This window comes from Netta rufina, assembly GCF_964035555.1.
Source record: "Netta rufina genome assembly, chromosome: 14".
Taxonomy (NCBI): domain Eukaryota; kingdom Metazoa; phylum Chordata; class Aves; order Anseriformes; family Anatidae; genus Netta; species Netta rufina.
The window spans coordinates 3,135,239-3,150,144 of record NC_140137.1 but is presented as its reverse complement, the minus strand read 5'-3'; the positions used below and the strand labels follow the sequence as shown (position 1 = coordinate 3,150,144).

The 14,906-nt window shown below is 39.0% G+C and overlaps 1 protein-coding gene across 1 annotated transcript; it reads right to left on the bottom strand.

The window, feature by feature from the left end:
* Window positions 1-346: 346 nt before the first annotated feature.
* MAT2B (methionine adenosyltransferase 2 non-catalytic beta subunit) lies at window positions 347-10,418 on the bottom strand. The gene is made up of 7 exons (XM_084295576.1): window positions 10,290-10,418; window positions 8,327-8,521; window positions 7,325-7,439; window positions 6,878-7,030; window positions 4,215-4,408; window positions 3,221-3,334; window positions 347-2,763 (listed from the first exon to the last, which is right to left on the bottom strand). Exons 1-7 carry the CDS (start codon window positions 10,350-10,352, stop codon window positions 2,593-2,595), a joined length of 1,005 nt encoding a protein of 334 aa, XP_084151702.1. The 5' UTR covers window positions 10,353-10,418; the 3' UTR covers window positions 347-2,592.
* Window positions 10,419-14,906: the final 4,488 nt, after the last annotated feature.

Here is a 14,906-nt window from a genome sequence, read left to right as displayed (position 1 = left end):
CACAGTAGTCGTTTGTATTTTTTTTTGGACTTAAACTGTTAGAGGAACTGTTTTATCTGTATTTTGACTTAAATATGCATTTATATAAAATACAGAGCTACTTAATTTTATTACAGTTAACATATGTAAAAGTTATGAATTTCATCTTTTCATCAGTAAGAAGAATGTTTCTTGGTAGGAAAAACTCCAGTGAACAAATAACATTAAATAACACATTTTCCTTTTGCCTTTGGAATCTGTCACAGCCTTCAGGCTATATTAATGAAGTGAAGAAATGACAGCCAGTAAAAGTTGGATATTTATTGTTGTATAGACAATATATGGAGCAAAATTGAAATGTACATTGTTAAATAATTGTATATTGCTAGATTGTTAAATACTTGTATATTGCTAGTGAAAGTTTGCATTTAGCTGAACACACATTCCATGCCTTCTTTGCATCTACCATGCATAATGCAGTCCTTTGAAACCTACTCTGGAGCTGCAAGATGTCAGTGTAACTAGCTCCTGATCTTTCTCTCTCAAACACCCATTTTTCCTCTTTCTATGTGAAAGAATTCAATAGAGGTCTTGAGAACAACATATACAAGGTGCAACACATACATAAATTATATTGCCTACACCATATTAAAAAGTGTTGTCTGCAATGCTAGTTAGGAAAGTTCCCCAAACCAACCTTTCCTTGCTGTTTGAGCAATTGTACGCTTCAGTAAATAACACAGAAATGATTCTGCAAACAGTTAAGAACATGAGTCCATACTTTTTCATTTATTAACTGCTTCCATGTTTAATATTGTTAATATGTTGTGATTTAAAGGAAAAAAATATATATTACCTCAAATATACATTAGTTGCCCACAAGTGGAGAGGGTGTACTCTGAACCTCCATAATCAAGCACTGAATCACATTCTTTTTCAGACTTGTATTTTCAAAACTGTCTGTAATGTATGTGTACATTAAGTTCCCAAGACAGTGGCACAGTGACAGAGAAACACTTATCTAACCTAATCTACACCTGGAAATAACTCATTAAATTATAATTACAGAAAGGGCACATGGACATTTCAAGACCTGGAAATATTTATGACTTGGAATAAACAAATCTTGATAGGAAATAAAGAACCAACAACTGTTTCTCATGCTGGCAATATTTATTTACTGTCATTTTGAAAACAGGTTACCATGTGTATATCAGGACTTCAGAGTAAAAACACATCAGGATAATGACCTCTTAATATATGCCAGTTGAAAATTGAAGGACTAAATGTAAAGCTGACTTTTAGAAAACCTGAACTTGGTCTATTTTTGCCCCCCTCCCGCCTTTTTTTTAAGCTGAACACCCCCACCCCCTCTCCATTACAATCTCAGAAAAATAAATGATCATCAAAATGCAACTTTTCCCAGTTTTACTAATGAACTAATGATCTGCTGGCCACCTCAGAACATTTATATTGTTGATTTTAACACCTTCAGAAGGAAGCTAACCTTTACAAACTATGTTCTTCCTCCACTTTAAGTAGCTACTGTGTCCAACTTAAAGGACTAAATTTAAGCAGATCCAAGATTTGGTTATATTAGACTACTGTAGTTTTATCATTGCAGTGCAAACATTCAACATATGCACTTGGCTGTTCCAGAATGAGCTGCATCAGTGCAAGATCTGAGAGTCTGTGCAAAAGAAGCTGCAGTGCTATAAACTCTTGAAAATACCTTTCCTCTCTTCTCTCACATGTATTGACTAGCAACATCTTCCTCCAGCTAAATTTCACCAATCCCATATACTATTGAAATAAGAGAAAGATGAAGATATTTCATGCTTTTATACAAAAAGCAAATACCCCCCCCCCAAAAAAAAAAATCCTCCTTTAATACCCATCCCCAAAACAAAGGTCAGAGCTATTTCTTCCCCACCCTCCCAATCCTCTTCTAGCTTTTTTAAATCACCATTAGAACTAGTGCATTCAACTTGCTGTAGAAATATGAAGCTGCAGGCATTGTAATAACAGAACACTTGGAAAATATTTCAAGCATAAAAACTACACTTGATAACTGCAAAAATAAAGTCTCACTTTTTTTTAAAAAACATTTTGATCCAAGCTCTAGCAAAACAAACATTTAACAATTCCTGCTTCAGTTTACTTTCAGAGTAACGCCACCTTCAGAAATTAAAAACAAGTAACTCAGATTTTTGGTGATAAAGTAACTGACCATACCTTTTAATGACGTGAAATGGTATATACAACAATGGCACAGACCTTAAGCATCAACAACTTATGTCAGCCAAAAAGAAGTTCACAAGTCATCTGAGTAGTTCTTAGCATCAAAGAGTACTGATTACTAAGAACCATAATCTGCTAGGAATAGACATTAAGATACACTGGGATGAATGGAAGGAGAGATCCACAACATTGTACAGGCTCAGTTTTTGTCACTGAACTTTTTTTAGGCTAACAACTTCACTAGTGCAAGACCGTACGTTTACCTGATTAAATGAAACGCATAAGTGTCACAATTTAAGAACACTCATACAAAACTATTTTTTTCTTTTAAAAAAGTGCCACATACCATACTTTTACTAAAAAAAATACAAACTAATGGAAGACTGTCTGCCTCCATCTCTTGTCAACAAGGAACGGCCAAAGTGATTCCTTGATTCCAGCTCGAAATGGTGTTCTCTGACCAATCCCCAGCATCTCCAGCTTGGAGCAGTCTAGCTGAGCATTCCTTGGACGGAGGGCTCCCATAACTGGACAATCAGTAATCTAAAAAATAAATAAAAAACACATCACAAAACAGAAATGAAAAAAATGTATTATTTTATATGTTCATTTAGACGTTTCATTCATAGCTTTCTATATGGGTCATTTCCTCTGCTCCCTTCAACAATGCTATGTGCTCATTTTTTTGTGACTGTAGTTACAAGGTAAAAAAAAAAAATGTGCTTAAAAAAAAAAAAAAAGGCTTTACTCATTACTAAGGACAACTATAGAACTATTCTGCAGAAACACTATCACACTGCATACAGCTCACCAGCTAGGTAATTTTCATAATCCAGCAAGTTAAAGTAGCATCCTCAGCAATAAATCTGCTATGCTAAACACACTCATCTAGATTGTCCCACAGAAGTTTACTTGCAGAACCACTGTGAGACTGTTAACCTACTACTTGAAACGATAAAGCACATCCCTCTTTCTACAGGTTCAACAACACATCACTTACCGGTCTTAAGTGGCTGCTGGGAAGGTTGAAAGCGTCTGCAATTGCGCATGCCATTTCATACTTGGTCATCTGTTCATTGCCAGACCAGTGAAATGTTCCTTTTACAGATGGGTCCTAGGAGGAAACAGTAAGCACAGGTGAAAAAATGCAGCTACCCTCCAGACTAATTCCTGTGCAGAATAAGCTTCCAGCAGGAGCCCATCCTGAGAGGCACTTCACAGCACTGCACTTTTCTGGGGACAACTCACCTTCAAGCACACCTGTCTAGGGATTGAGCCTGAAAATGTGTTACATTTATTTGGCCGGACTTTTCGAAGACAGTTTATATTTGGTAGAATTAACATAAAGGAAAGGAGCCAACCAACCAAAGTTAAACTGCTGACGAAGAACTCTGCTGTTGTATACTGTTCACTTAATTCAAGAAAAAATGCAGAAGACACCACTCACATTCTGCATGTTAAACTTGAAACTACGTAACAGTCCTGTCAGAGAGATTGACAGCACCACATCCACAATGTGTTTTTTTCATTTTTATTATTTTGCAAAGATGGCAGCCTTAAGATGCGGTGCTGAATAAATGCAATGAAGTATTTAAGTCCAGTGGTCTATCTTCTGTCGTTTCAATGTTCTTAATACAGTAATCAGTAGAATCTTTGAAAGTACTTTCAACCTCCGTGATTTTTTTTGATCAAAAGGGATAATTTGTAGAAGGCAGTGAATATATTTCTCTCCTGTATACTTGAAGAGATGTGACAGTTTTGAGAACAATCTGTTCTGTTATTTCATCCACTTTTGTTCCAAGTATCAGAGCACCTGCACACACTGTCACGTAACAAAAACATACTGCAATATTACAGACAGACAGACAGTTCTTTCCTCCCTCCCAGTGTTTCAGAACTACAAAGAATAAGGCAGGTTAGATGCAGGTCTCAGTTTTTCAGAAAGAACTGGAACTGGTTTTACACTGAAGAGGCTTGTTTATTTAAATTCTTACCAGCATTCTTTTCTCTGCTAGTTGTCTGCAAACAGTTGCTACATCCTTAACGTTAGTAGGAAATCTTTGTTGCCAATGATCCATGTTGGCAGATTTATTACTGAACTGCACTTTATCAAACATAACAGTCACAGCGCTTTCCTCCAGTCTTTCTACCTCTCCATACAGGACAGGAATCCTAAGTACTGCAGCACCTAAAAAAAGAGTATTAACAATGCTTAGGAAAGGTATAAATGCTCTAGCAAAACCTGAAAGATGCTTTGGAAGCCTCAAGAATCGTGTTGGTGATATTAATTGCTTTTTCCTTTTAATTTGTATGTGCTTAACATTTGTCCTCTGAATATGATTTTGAATTTAGCTCAGTTAAAACACTTCTTTACAAACACTAAGTTCACATATGCTCATTGTCATTTATGCCATTGATTTTCACAGTGTTAACAAGCTTTACTTAACACTGCAAGCCTGTTTGAGTTAGGGAAAAACAAAGTGGAACTATGCAGTTACTCCAACATTCCCCATCTTCTCTTAGTAAAAGCAGGAACAAAAATTCCCACCATCTACAGTATTCAGGCATCAGACAAATCCATGTCACCTGGCATGCAGAAACCACTTGCATAAAGGAGGATACTCAGGCTATTATACAGCAGAAAAAGATAGGAACCTTGAAAGCAATAAGAAACATCACACATAAAGGGCAAATGCACAGAATAGCTCAGTAAGTAATATTAGATGCCAAGACAGTGAATTGAGAAATTAAAGTAAGTGTAAACAAGTGCTAAGGGATGGACACCTAATGATGGAAAGCATCATACAGTTGTGTTAATAACACTAGAAAGATCTTTTGGCAAAAATTTCCAGAAGGGTAAGACATGGATTAATAGTAATGCACATTTTTTTTTTGTTGTTAAAACAAACAAACAAACAAAAATAACACAGCACACACTCTCTGTGAGTCACATAAAAGTAAAGAACTTAGAAAACAAAAACAAATACAATAAAAAAAACATGACATTGATTTCCTGCTGCTCTAGAAATACTTGTTGAGTGAATAACAGTGTTCTTCCTTACTTTAAATACTACTGAAGATATTTGAAAAGAGAATTGTCAAGCAGTGTTCATTAGCTAAGTAAAAGACCTTCCTTTTGTTCTCAGCTAGAGGCTTGAAACAAACATCAGCTTCATTACCCATAGTTCTATAAACCTACTGGACCTTTTTAGTTTTATATGCATGAATACTGAATGTAACTTATTTCCCCTCCTAAGCAAACTAAAACATGTTTAAAAAGATACACAAAACCCAACTAATTAAACTTAAATAACTAGTGGGGATCACTATATTACACAACAGAAATGAATAGGGAAATAAACATCTTCATACAACCACAGACATTTGATAGACTGGAAGCTATCAGTACAGTAATATCAACTTAGTGGCTAGAAAACTATTATGTGTAAAGTAGGTGTTTATGAAACATAATTGGGGTTTCCAAGCATCTTACTAGGCACCATCTCAAAATGCTTTCTGCTAATACCACTGCTGCTACCCACTAATGCTCGATCGTTCACGCTCAAAAAGGTTATGAAACAAAATTGCAACGTTGAACTGGGGGAAAGGATCTAGCAAGAAACCCACACGTACTTGAATTTGTTGCATCTTATCTTCATTACCAATCTAGAAGAGGGAGCAAACAGCATCATAGTCAAACTCAGATTATATTTACTTATTGAAAGACTGTCATGCTAATTTATCAATTGGTCAATCTTGTGGTTAAATAGGGCAGACTCAGAATGACAGTACCACATTCACTTATCAGAAGCCTCTTTTACAGATGCATTGACATCTTCAAATTTCCTGAGGAAACAGGAGTGTAAACTGACAACATACTATCTAAAAACAGTCAAGCCTCTCTTACAAGAGCTAAATTTTACATACAAGGGAATATGTTCAGTCCTAAGATTTCTTCCTTGATGAAGCAGAACTTTAAAAAGTATGTTTCTGCATTTTGAGTGTTAGTTTTCATTAAGATTTATATCAAAAATAATCCAAGATGTTGCTTAAAATCGAAGTTACTAACCCTTTAGAAAGTTGTAATACTAGGAATCTAATGCATGTGGCAAGCAATGCATGTGGTGCGTAGAAATAAAACGGAAAGTCTTATGTAAAGAAAGCACAACAGGAAATTGGCAAGAAAAACAGAAGAGTACATGTAAAAGCAAAAGCATATGTTGATTTTGTCTGTATTATTGTTTTATGAAAAGTCTGTTTTTCCCTTTGAAGTGAGCACACATTCAGAACAATTGCAATGCTTCCCCCCTCAGTAACAGCAGCTATGAGTCAAGTATGGCAACGTTTCTGCTATTACAACATATTCTTGATATGTTTTATTTAGAAATAGTTGATTCACATCACACAAACTCTGGTGGATGTCCATCAGCAGAGACAAGGAAGACAAAGGAGAACAGCACAAGTACAAAATAAAGAGTTAGTCAACCTGTAAGTAGCAGAAATGCCTGATGAGCAAGGAGACTGACTCCTTGTCACACTGCTTTCCAACTCTGTTGTCAACAGTTTCACAACTTCATCACTGACGAAGTTGTATGTTAGCTTAATCAACTCCTAAGTAAAAATAGAAATCATGAAAAATGAACAAGTGTATTCTTACCATCATTATTCTCCAGGACTGCCTTTTCACCCTCCAGTTTGGTTTTACCATACAAATTCAGGGGATTTGGTATATCAGTCTCTTTATAAGGAGGGTTTGTTCCATCAAATACGTAGTCTGTACTAATGTAGATGAGAAATGCTCCAATTCCAGCTAGAAGGAAAACATTTGTAAGCATTATTTTAATGCACGCCTTCCTTGAAGTCTTAATTGAAGTTTAAGCAAATCTCCAGAAGACCTCATCTCCTAGCCCCATTCATTGCCTCTGTTTGTCTTTTCACGGATTCTTCACCTAAGATCACATAAGCCAGTCTTATGGAAAGTGCGACTGACACTGGTAGCAGAAACAACTGCTTCAGAACTTCAAGCAACTTATTCATTTGTGCATCAGCATAAATAAATGCAGTAGTCTAACAAGAAAACAAATCCATGAGACAGTCTCCTTACCTGCTTCTTTTGCTAGGTTCCCTGAAGCAGCCACATTGAGCTGAGAAGCAGCATCTGGTTGGCTTTCTACAACATCTGGCCGTCTCTCAGCAGCACAATGCACTATAACATGAGGCTGGAAATCAAAGAAAAATTTTGAACAAACATCCTCAAGAAGCTGCAGTTCCATCCTAACTGGAGAGATCCACTCCCTCAGGCAAAAAGGCATTTTACTAAGCTGTAAGAAGTAATAAAAGTTGTATTGTTTTTAATCATTGCAATCTGAGGAGCATGTTTTCCTTAGGAAGCAAAACCACCAAGCTGCTTCAAGGTTTCACATCAGAATACCAAAGCTTTGACCATTAATTTTGCAACCACGACCTTCAGTATCTTCTATCTTACAGAATACCAAGGCTGTCTTATTTTTTTCTTCAACAGTGTAATAACATAAAATAGGGGAAAATGCAACACCTCACGTGTGTAATTAAAATAGTTGGGTTAAGTCTTTTTGGATAAACTATTTACCCATGGATTATTTGACATACCAAAACTATTAACAAGATATTTTTTAGAGTGGCACCCTACATCATGCTCTTCAGGTTTTATATATTCCTGTTGCAAGTTGGAGTGAAAGGACAGTGCACTCCTTGCCCTACTGCACGCTCAACAAGCCACAGCTGCTGTATTCTAGTGTTCTTCAACTTCAAAAGAACTACTTCGTGTTACTGGGTTAACAACTCATGTTTATCTTTTCCTTTAAACCACCCACGTGAGTGTACTGACACATACATCTGTCACCTGCATTCTCTCTGTGGTGACTGCAGAGAAGTTCGGAACTGTTTGCACCTACAGAGCAAACCCTGCTCCAGATAGGTCAGGCATGACAGCTGTATCCTATTTCAGGGCTCTGCTAATGCATTAGTTCCACCAAAGCCACATGACCCGAGTATCACAACAGCACTGCCAGCTCACTGCTAGACATATCAAGTACTGCTCATATTTGTACCTGCTCCCAAAACTCACCTGAAAATCACGGATAATCTCATGAACTGCGACAGAGTCGAGAAGATTAATCTGTTCAAATTTAGGCTGAGCTCTTCTGTATCCACAGCCAACTGCATTCCAATTATTTTGATTGAATTCTTTAAACACTGCTCTGCCGAGAAGTCCCGTAGCACCAGTAATTAAAACTCGTCTACTGGGAATATCGACATCTTCCTAGGGAAATGAGAACAGGACAAGGTTGCCTTCTAATGTTATTTAGTCGTTTTGCTTGTTTTCTGTCGCCTTTCTTATAAAGTTAGCAAGATTGCACCAAGTGCTACTGTATTCATTAGCTTTCCTTGTGATGCAAGTGTTTTGACTGGAGCGTCTCATGGAACACAACCATCCGGGAGCACTGATACCGTACTGAGACAAGTACTTACACATAGTCTTGAAGATGCTGAAAATAAAATTCAAATAGGAAACTTCTTCCACAAGAAGTGGGGGAAACAAACCAAACAACCAACACAGACAAACTCAAAGGGCAGAATTTAAATTTCACTCAGAATCTGATAACGTTATTAAACTTGAAATAGAAGAGAGAACTTCTTTTGAACATGGACCTGAATCTTTCAGATTTAGGGTCCACATCCTACAGTAAATTATTTTGGACTGTGCCTGTAAAAAGCCCCAACAATACACTGCACCGTGGGCCTACACATTTGAAGACATATTTTAATATTAAATGCAGCACTAATTCATCAGCAATCGACACACTGGTTTAATATCCAAACAAAAATACAGCTCTCTAATCTTTGTTTTACTACATGCTTGTGGAAATGATGTGATCGTTTCAACTCTCCATCCATACTGCTAACTCAAGCTTCGCTTCAGCCACAGCACGTTTCAGTGCTTGAGATGGGTGCACACATGAATCTGCAAAGTTCATTCCTCTCCACCACCACTCACTCGATCCTCAAGCTCTCAAGAAAACAAACACCAGATTCCCAGCGGTCTGTGCAACCTTTACTTCCACGTTTTACTTCTGCATTAGTCATTGAACAAGAGCCTGCCAACAACAATAAAAATGTGCTTATATGTCAATACTGAAGAAAGCTGCAGGTGTACAGAACTTCTACATCTTGGATCTTCCAAGCACGTTATATGCAGACAGCTTGTGATAACTGATGATATTTTTGTAAACACTGTCTTACTACGCAGCTGTAACATTTCAGCCCCTTCTGAGCCCTCTCACATTTCCAGCACCGTAACCCACCACTGCCTGCTGGTCACGGCACGGGGCTCCTGCCCTCGGCCCTGCACGTTTGAACACTTTTGCTCCACCAAGGCCAATGCAGAGGTGTGCTACGGAGCTGGGCCTAGTCCAAAGCAACTGCTGACAGCACATCACATGTATTTTCTTTAAGGCTGTGGACAAAGGATGACTTATTCCCGCAAGTTACATGTAAAATTAGTAACTTTTATGTGGACTGTTTCCTGAAAGGGACAAACTACAGAAAACCCTGTTTAAAAAATCACTTTTATGTTTACAGTGAATTCAGCCTCACGATGCCAGTTGCGTGATTGTTCCTTAAAGCTGCCCGCGTCGGTCTGCACCGGGTGAGCGCAGGAGGGCCCCGATTCCCGGCTGCGTTTCGCACCTCCGAGCCTGGCAGGACAGACCACCGGCACCTGGCACGGGCAGCGCCTGCCCCCAGTAACCAAAGGCCGGCGGCGGAAAGGCGACGCGCACCCTGGTTTAATCGCCAGGACGGCTCCAGGCAGGATCGGTGCCCACAGCCGAGCCGCGGCTCTCCGGGAGCAGCCGGTGGCAGCCTCACGAGTGCTGGGACAGCCCCGGCCCCCGGCGCTGCTCGCAGGACACCGCCCCGCGCCGCGAGGAGCCCGGCCCGGCCCAGCCGGCGGCAGGAGGCCGCGCCCCGCCGCCCGGCACCTCCCGGGGCAGGGAGCGCCCCGCCGAGCCCCCCCCGGCCCCGCGCACCTCCACCAGCTGGCAGCAGCCGGGCACGAAGCGGATCCGCAGCTCCTTCTCGCCGCCCACCATGGCGGGGCCCGGCGCGGCCCCGGCCCGGGCCTGCTCCTGTCGCCGCCCCGCAGCACGCCCCGAGGGGCCGCCCCGCGCATGCGCCGCCCGGCCCCGAGCGGCCCCAAGGGAGCGGGCGGCGGAAGGGGCGCGGGAGGGGCCGGGCGGGCTCGGGCCGCCCCCGCCGCGGTACCTGCTGAACGCGGGCCCGGCCGACGGGATTAAAAGCAGCGGGGGGCGGTTCAGGAGTTCATAAACAGCTTCTACCACAGCAATTAAGTTATTAAAAATATCAGATGATTAAACGTGAATCCTACATGAACGATCATGACGTACAGCAAACCAACAACTACAGGAGAACAGCAGAGCTATAACAACGCTTCGGCTGATTCCTCCCTTCTTGAAGGGGAGAGATTTTTTTCCCTTGTAATGAACTGTAAATAGATATTTATTCCCTTTCGGCTATCTCAAAATTTCATTCACAGTATCACTCATTCACAACTTGAAATGCAGAAGGGATGTGAAATGCCAAATTGTACAGCAATGCCAAGGAAACATCTGAACCACACCCCTTCCGCCCTATAAACACTGCCATACTTCGCGTTTTCGAAAAAAGTAGAAATGAATTCTACTTTCCAGACTTAGATCGAGATGAAAATAGGAAAACATATTAAGCCCCTAAGTCTCAAGCTATTGCTATAAATTCGTCAGTAAAATACCTTCAGCTTTGTCACCACTATACCTGCTACAAAAACTATATGCAATTTGTAAACTATATTTTGTTATAAATAACCTTAATTTGCACTGTATTCACTATTTTTTCTAGTTTATTTTATTAGTTTTAATTATAGATATATTTATTTTGTGGAAAACGACTTCCTTGGAGTAGTGGAATCAAAAATTGCCAATAGTCCGTATCAGTCATACCAGCATAACGCATCCCTGGATAACTGGAATGTACCATTCATAATTTAACATTTCAGGCTGTAATTGCAGGAAAAACAACTAATTTTCCCTCATTCTGCCTAGATTTTGTAACCAAAGTGTGGCAGCAAACTTCTAATGTAAATCTCCAGATTCTTACCTGATCCATTTCCACCAGCATTTCAGGCATTGCCTCAAACTGTAGGAGGAATTTCTAGTCTAGGCAATCAATGCCTGTTCAACAGTTCATTCGTGCCTTTGTCTGCTTTTGCCTGCAGAGAGCACGTGGACTGAAAGAAGCTGTAGCTCAGATGACCTTTGAAACCCAAATGCTAATCCGAGCCCTAGATCACGTGTGGTTCTGAATCCCGTTAAGCTTGGTTTTATTCCCAGTGGTACCATTTGAAAGGTGCAATATGAACTTCAATTTTGACTTCATAGTAGCCGGCATGAGCAAGTGCAACCATTGTGTGCATAAATTTATTCCAAGCACTGGCACTGAGCCTCATGCCATTTTCTTTGTATGGGAAACAGGAGGTGGGCTCTAATGAGGTCAGCCAGACTGAGGATTCTGGTGCTCTTCATCTTAAATGTAGGCAAAGTTGAACCCAAATCTTGCTACAATACTGAGAGACACGATCAGAGAATAAGTTCTTGTTACACATTGCTTTCAGTACAAAACAGAATAAGGTATATGCCACAACATGAAATTAATGAATTCTTACAGCGACAGCTCAAGTCAGTTAAACAACTGGAAAATGGGTGGTTGATCACAAATATATTGCACGTGCATGAAACAAGCAATACCCCTTTAACTGAAGCTGACAAAGCTTTCCAGAAAAAGCTTCTTTTAAAAAACAAAAACAAAACAAAACCAGGGAAGCTAACAAAGCTTTTCAGCTTTCCCCCCACCATCTCTCACAAACCTGCTCTATGCTATTTATTCATATTCTAACATTAAAGCAAAATCTGACAATGCTGTAAGGATGGTGTAATTATTTCTGAGTTGCCCTATTATTTTTATTAGTGTAAAACATTAAGAAGGATTTAAAATGGACTTTAGCAAAACTCCCAATTAAGGTAGAAAGTTCTAATCATTAAGGCTGTGTGAAAGAAGTATGTAGACAGGCATAAAAGCATACTTCTGTGATACTTGCAGTATTTTGCTTCACTTAGTGTTCTTTCACCCATTGCCCAACTCTTGCTAACTTTCTGCTATTTGACATGTTCTGCATCAGTAAGGTTCAGTTGAAAGTGTACATGAATTCAGTGCCATCATGTATGTTTGAGCTTTGGAGAGCCTTTGTTTAACATTCGTTCTTAATCTTTCATGTAATACAAGATTAGTTTACACATTTAAAAACACCTGGAACTCTTAATGTCTTTTTTTGGTCAAAAAGGTGTTTCATCAGATTTTTTGCATTCTGATTTATGAACAGTGTTTTTTTCCTTATAAACACCCTTAGGAGAAGAACACCAATGCAAGCGTTCAACTGTCAGCAACCTTGCTTAAGAGCATGCAATCTTGAGACAAAAACACCAGTATAATAGCAGTCAAGTGTTACAAGTGAAAATACAAGACCACAAGTTTTGTTGTTGTTGTTGTTAGTATGGATTTTTCCCCTTGCCTTGTTACTCTTTGCTCTGTTGTTCACTCAGTCAAGTTTGGTCTAACCAACTGTTCATTTTACAACCACTGGCTGCTGGATGTAAATGACCGTGTAACATTAGGCTTTCCACAAAGACCAGGTTCTCATCAAATGAGTCAGTAAGACTAAGCTCTCTTTCTTGCATAGTTGTCTTTCATCCCACTTGCATCTTTCAGACAACTAAACCAGCTAACTTTATCATTTTCTCCATATGGAGAGAGAACTCTAGTCTTCTTAAATTATTACAGTAAGTTCCTCATTAAAATGCCTCTCTCTACTTCAGCCAACCCCATAAATTGAACACTAAGTATTTCTCAAATCAAACAGCTCATCTTCAGAAGCACAAGTAAACACACAAAGATGGCATTAATGTACAAGAACCACCAATTTATTTCTTCAGACTTAGAAAGCATTTTCAGTATTTCATTTCTCCAGTATTACTGTAAGTGACATGCTAAGCTTTGTATATTTTCTCTTTGCAGCACATGTATACAAAATATTAGTATATGCAATTAGTAAAAACACAGCTCATGTTTCACTTGAGTTCCAGTATTTATTTTTTATTAACAGAAATTCACCAGAAATAACAGAGTAAAAGAATTGCAAGCTGTATATATTGTACAGTTCAGATAAATCATTTCTTCTGTACAGTTCAAGAATTACATTGTCTTTCAGACAAGCCTGATATTAAGTTTTGTTGTGAAGATTTAAGATTAGAACACTAGGTCGCTTAGAGGGTAATTTTATGTTGCTTTTCTGAACCACTGGTTTAAGGAAATTTAAATTCATTTAAAATGTTTATTCTGCTAAAACATTCTTAATTTTAGATGCAGTTCAACAGATTCCTTCCATCTTGTCAAAACCCAAGTCTATAAAAATGAATGCGTAGTGGGCATCCTCCCACCCAATTAAAAAAAAGGTTCTGTTGATATTCCTGTCCACATAACATTGATCAGGTAAGACAGCTGGCTGCAACAGCTATGACTATTTAAGAATCCAGTGAGCACAACATTGGTAAAACAGATTTCCCTTAAGACCTTGATCTTAGCTATGGGATGCAAAGAGATTCACATAGACAAGGCAGACCAAGTCTGACCTGGAAATCCTCTTCTGGAGATCAATAGTTGCATTATCTAGCCCCAGGAAAGAAATCAGCATGTCCTGAATACAAATTAAAAAAAAAAAATAATCCAAACCAACCATACAATATAACTTTTTACATCTGACCTGTATTACGTAGGCCACAAAGGAGAGAGTCTCTGGAAAGTGCTCCTGTCATTGCTATCAAAGCAACTATAATCAGCAAAATTAATTTAACATGGAACTGAAAAAATTAGGTACAAAATAACATCATACATGAATGCAGGTTTTGTTATCCTTTTCGCCTAATTATTATTCACCTTTTCTGAACTTAAGTTGCGCTGTTAGAAAAACAAACTAAGCAGCTTCTGAGTCCAAGATTGTGAGGATGTTACTGGGAGTCTAGAACATGCAGCCCTCTGTGGCCTCCAATTTGAGGATAACCAAGTGTAGTTTTTCTAAAAATAGGCTGTTCTTTATCACTTCTCAAGTAATCATGCTAATATGTATAACATACAGCACCCAATTTTACCTTGAACAAATAGTCTGTTGAAATCTTCCGTATTACTTAAGTTTATTGATGATGTAAAATGTTTTTCTTCATAGCAAGAAAAGATTACTCTTGTTTTCTATTACCTGCAATGCAAAAACATTACTAAGTTTGGATTTTGCACTACTGCTCCCTCGCATTTAACAACTATTTGTGTGCTGGGGGAAAGGAAGGCATTAGATTGCACATAACAGGCAAGACCAGAACTTCAGACACTGGAATACATTCTGAAGCAAAGGTCTGCTCAAGATCTGTATCCTTCCCCATCTCCATGTGGAATCTTCCACATTCACCTGCAGCAGGCTTTTTGCTTCCTACCTGTATACCTACAGCAGTGTAAGGTCCTGCAAGTACCAACTAAAAAAACAGGGC

Excerpts from the sequence above, each read along its gene's own strand:
- MAT2B (XM_084295576.1), bottom strand. The coding sequence starts at position 10,352 with ATGGTGGGCGGCGAGAAGGAGCTGCGGATCCGCTTCGTGCCCGGCTGC. Across the intron at positions 4,409-6,877 it reads AGTCCTGGAGAATAATGATG|GTGCTGCAGTACTTAGGATT; the intron begins GTAAGAATACAC and ends CTCTTTTTTTAG. Across the intron at positions 2,764-3,220 it reads CCAGCAGCCACTTAAGACCG|ATTACTGATTGTCCAGTTAT; the intron begins GTAAGTGATGTG and ends TTTATTTTTTAG.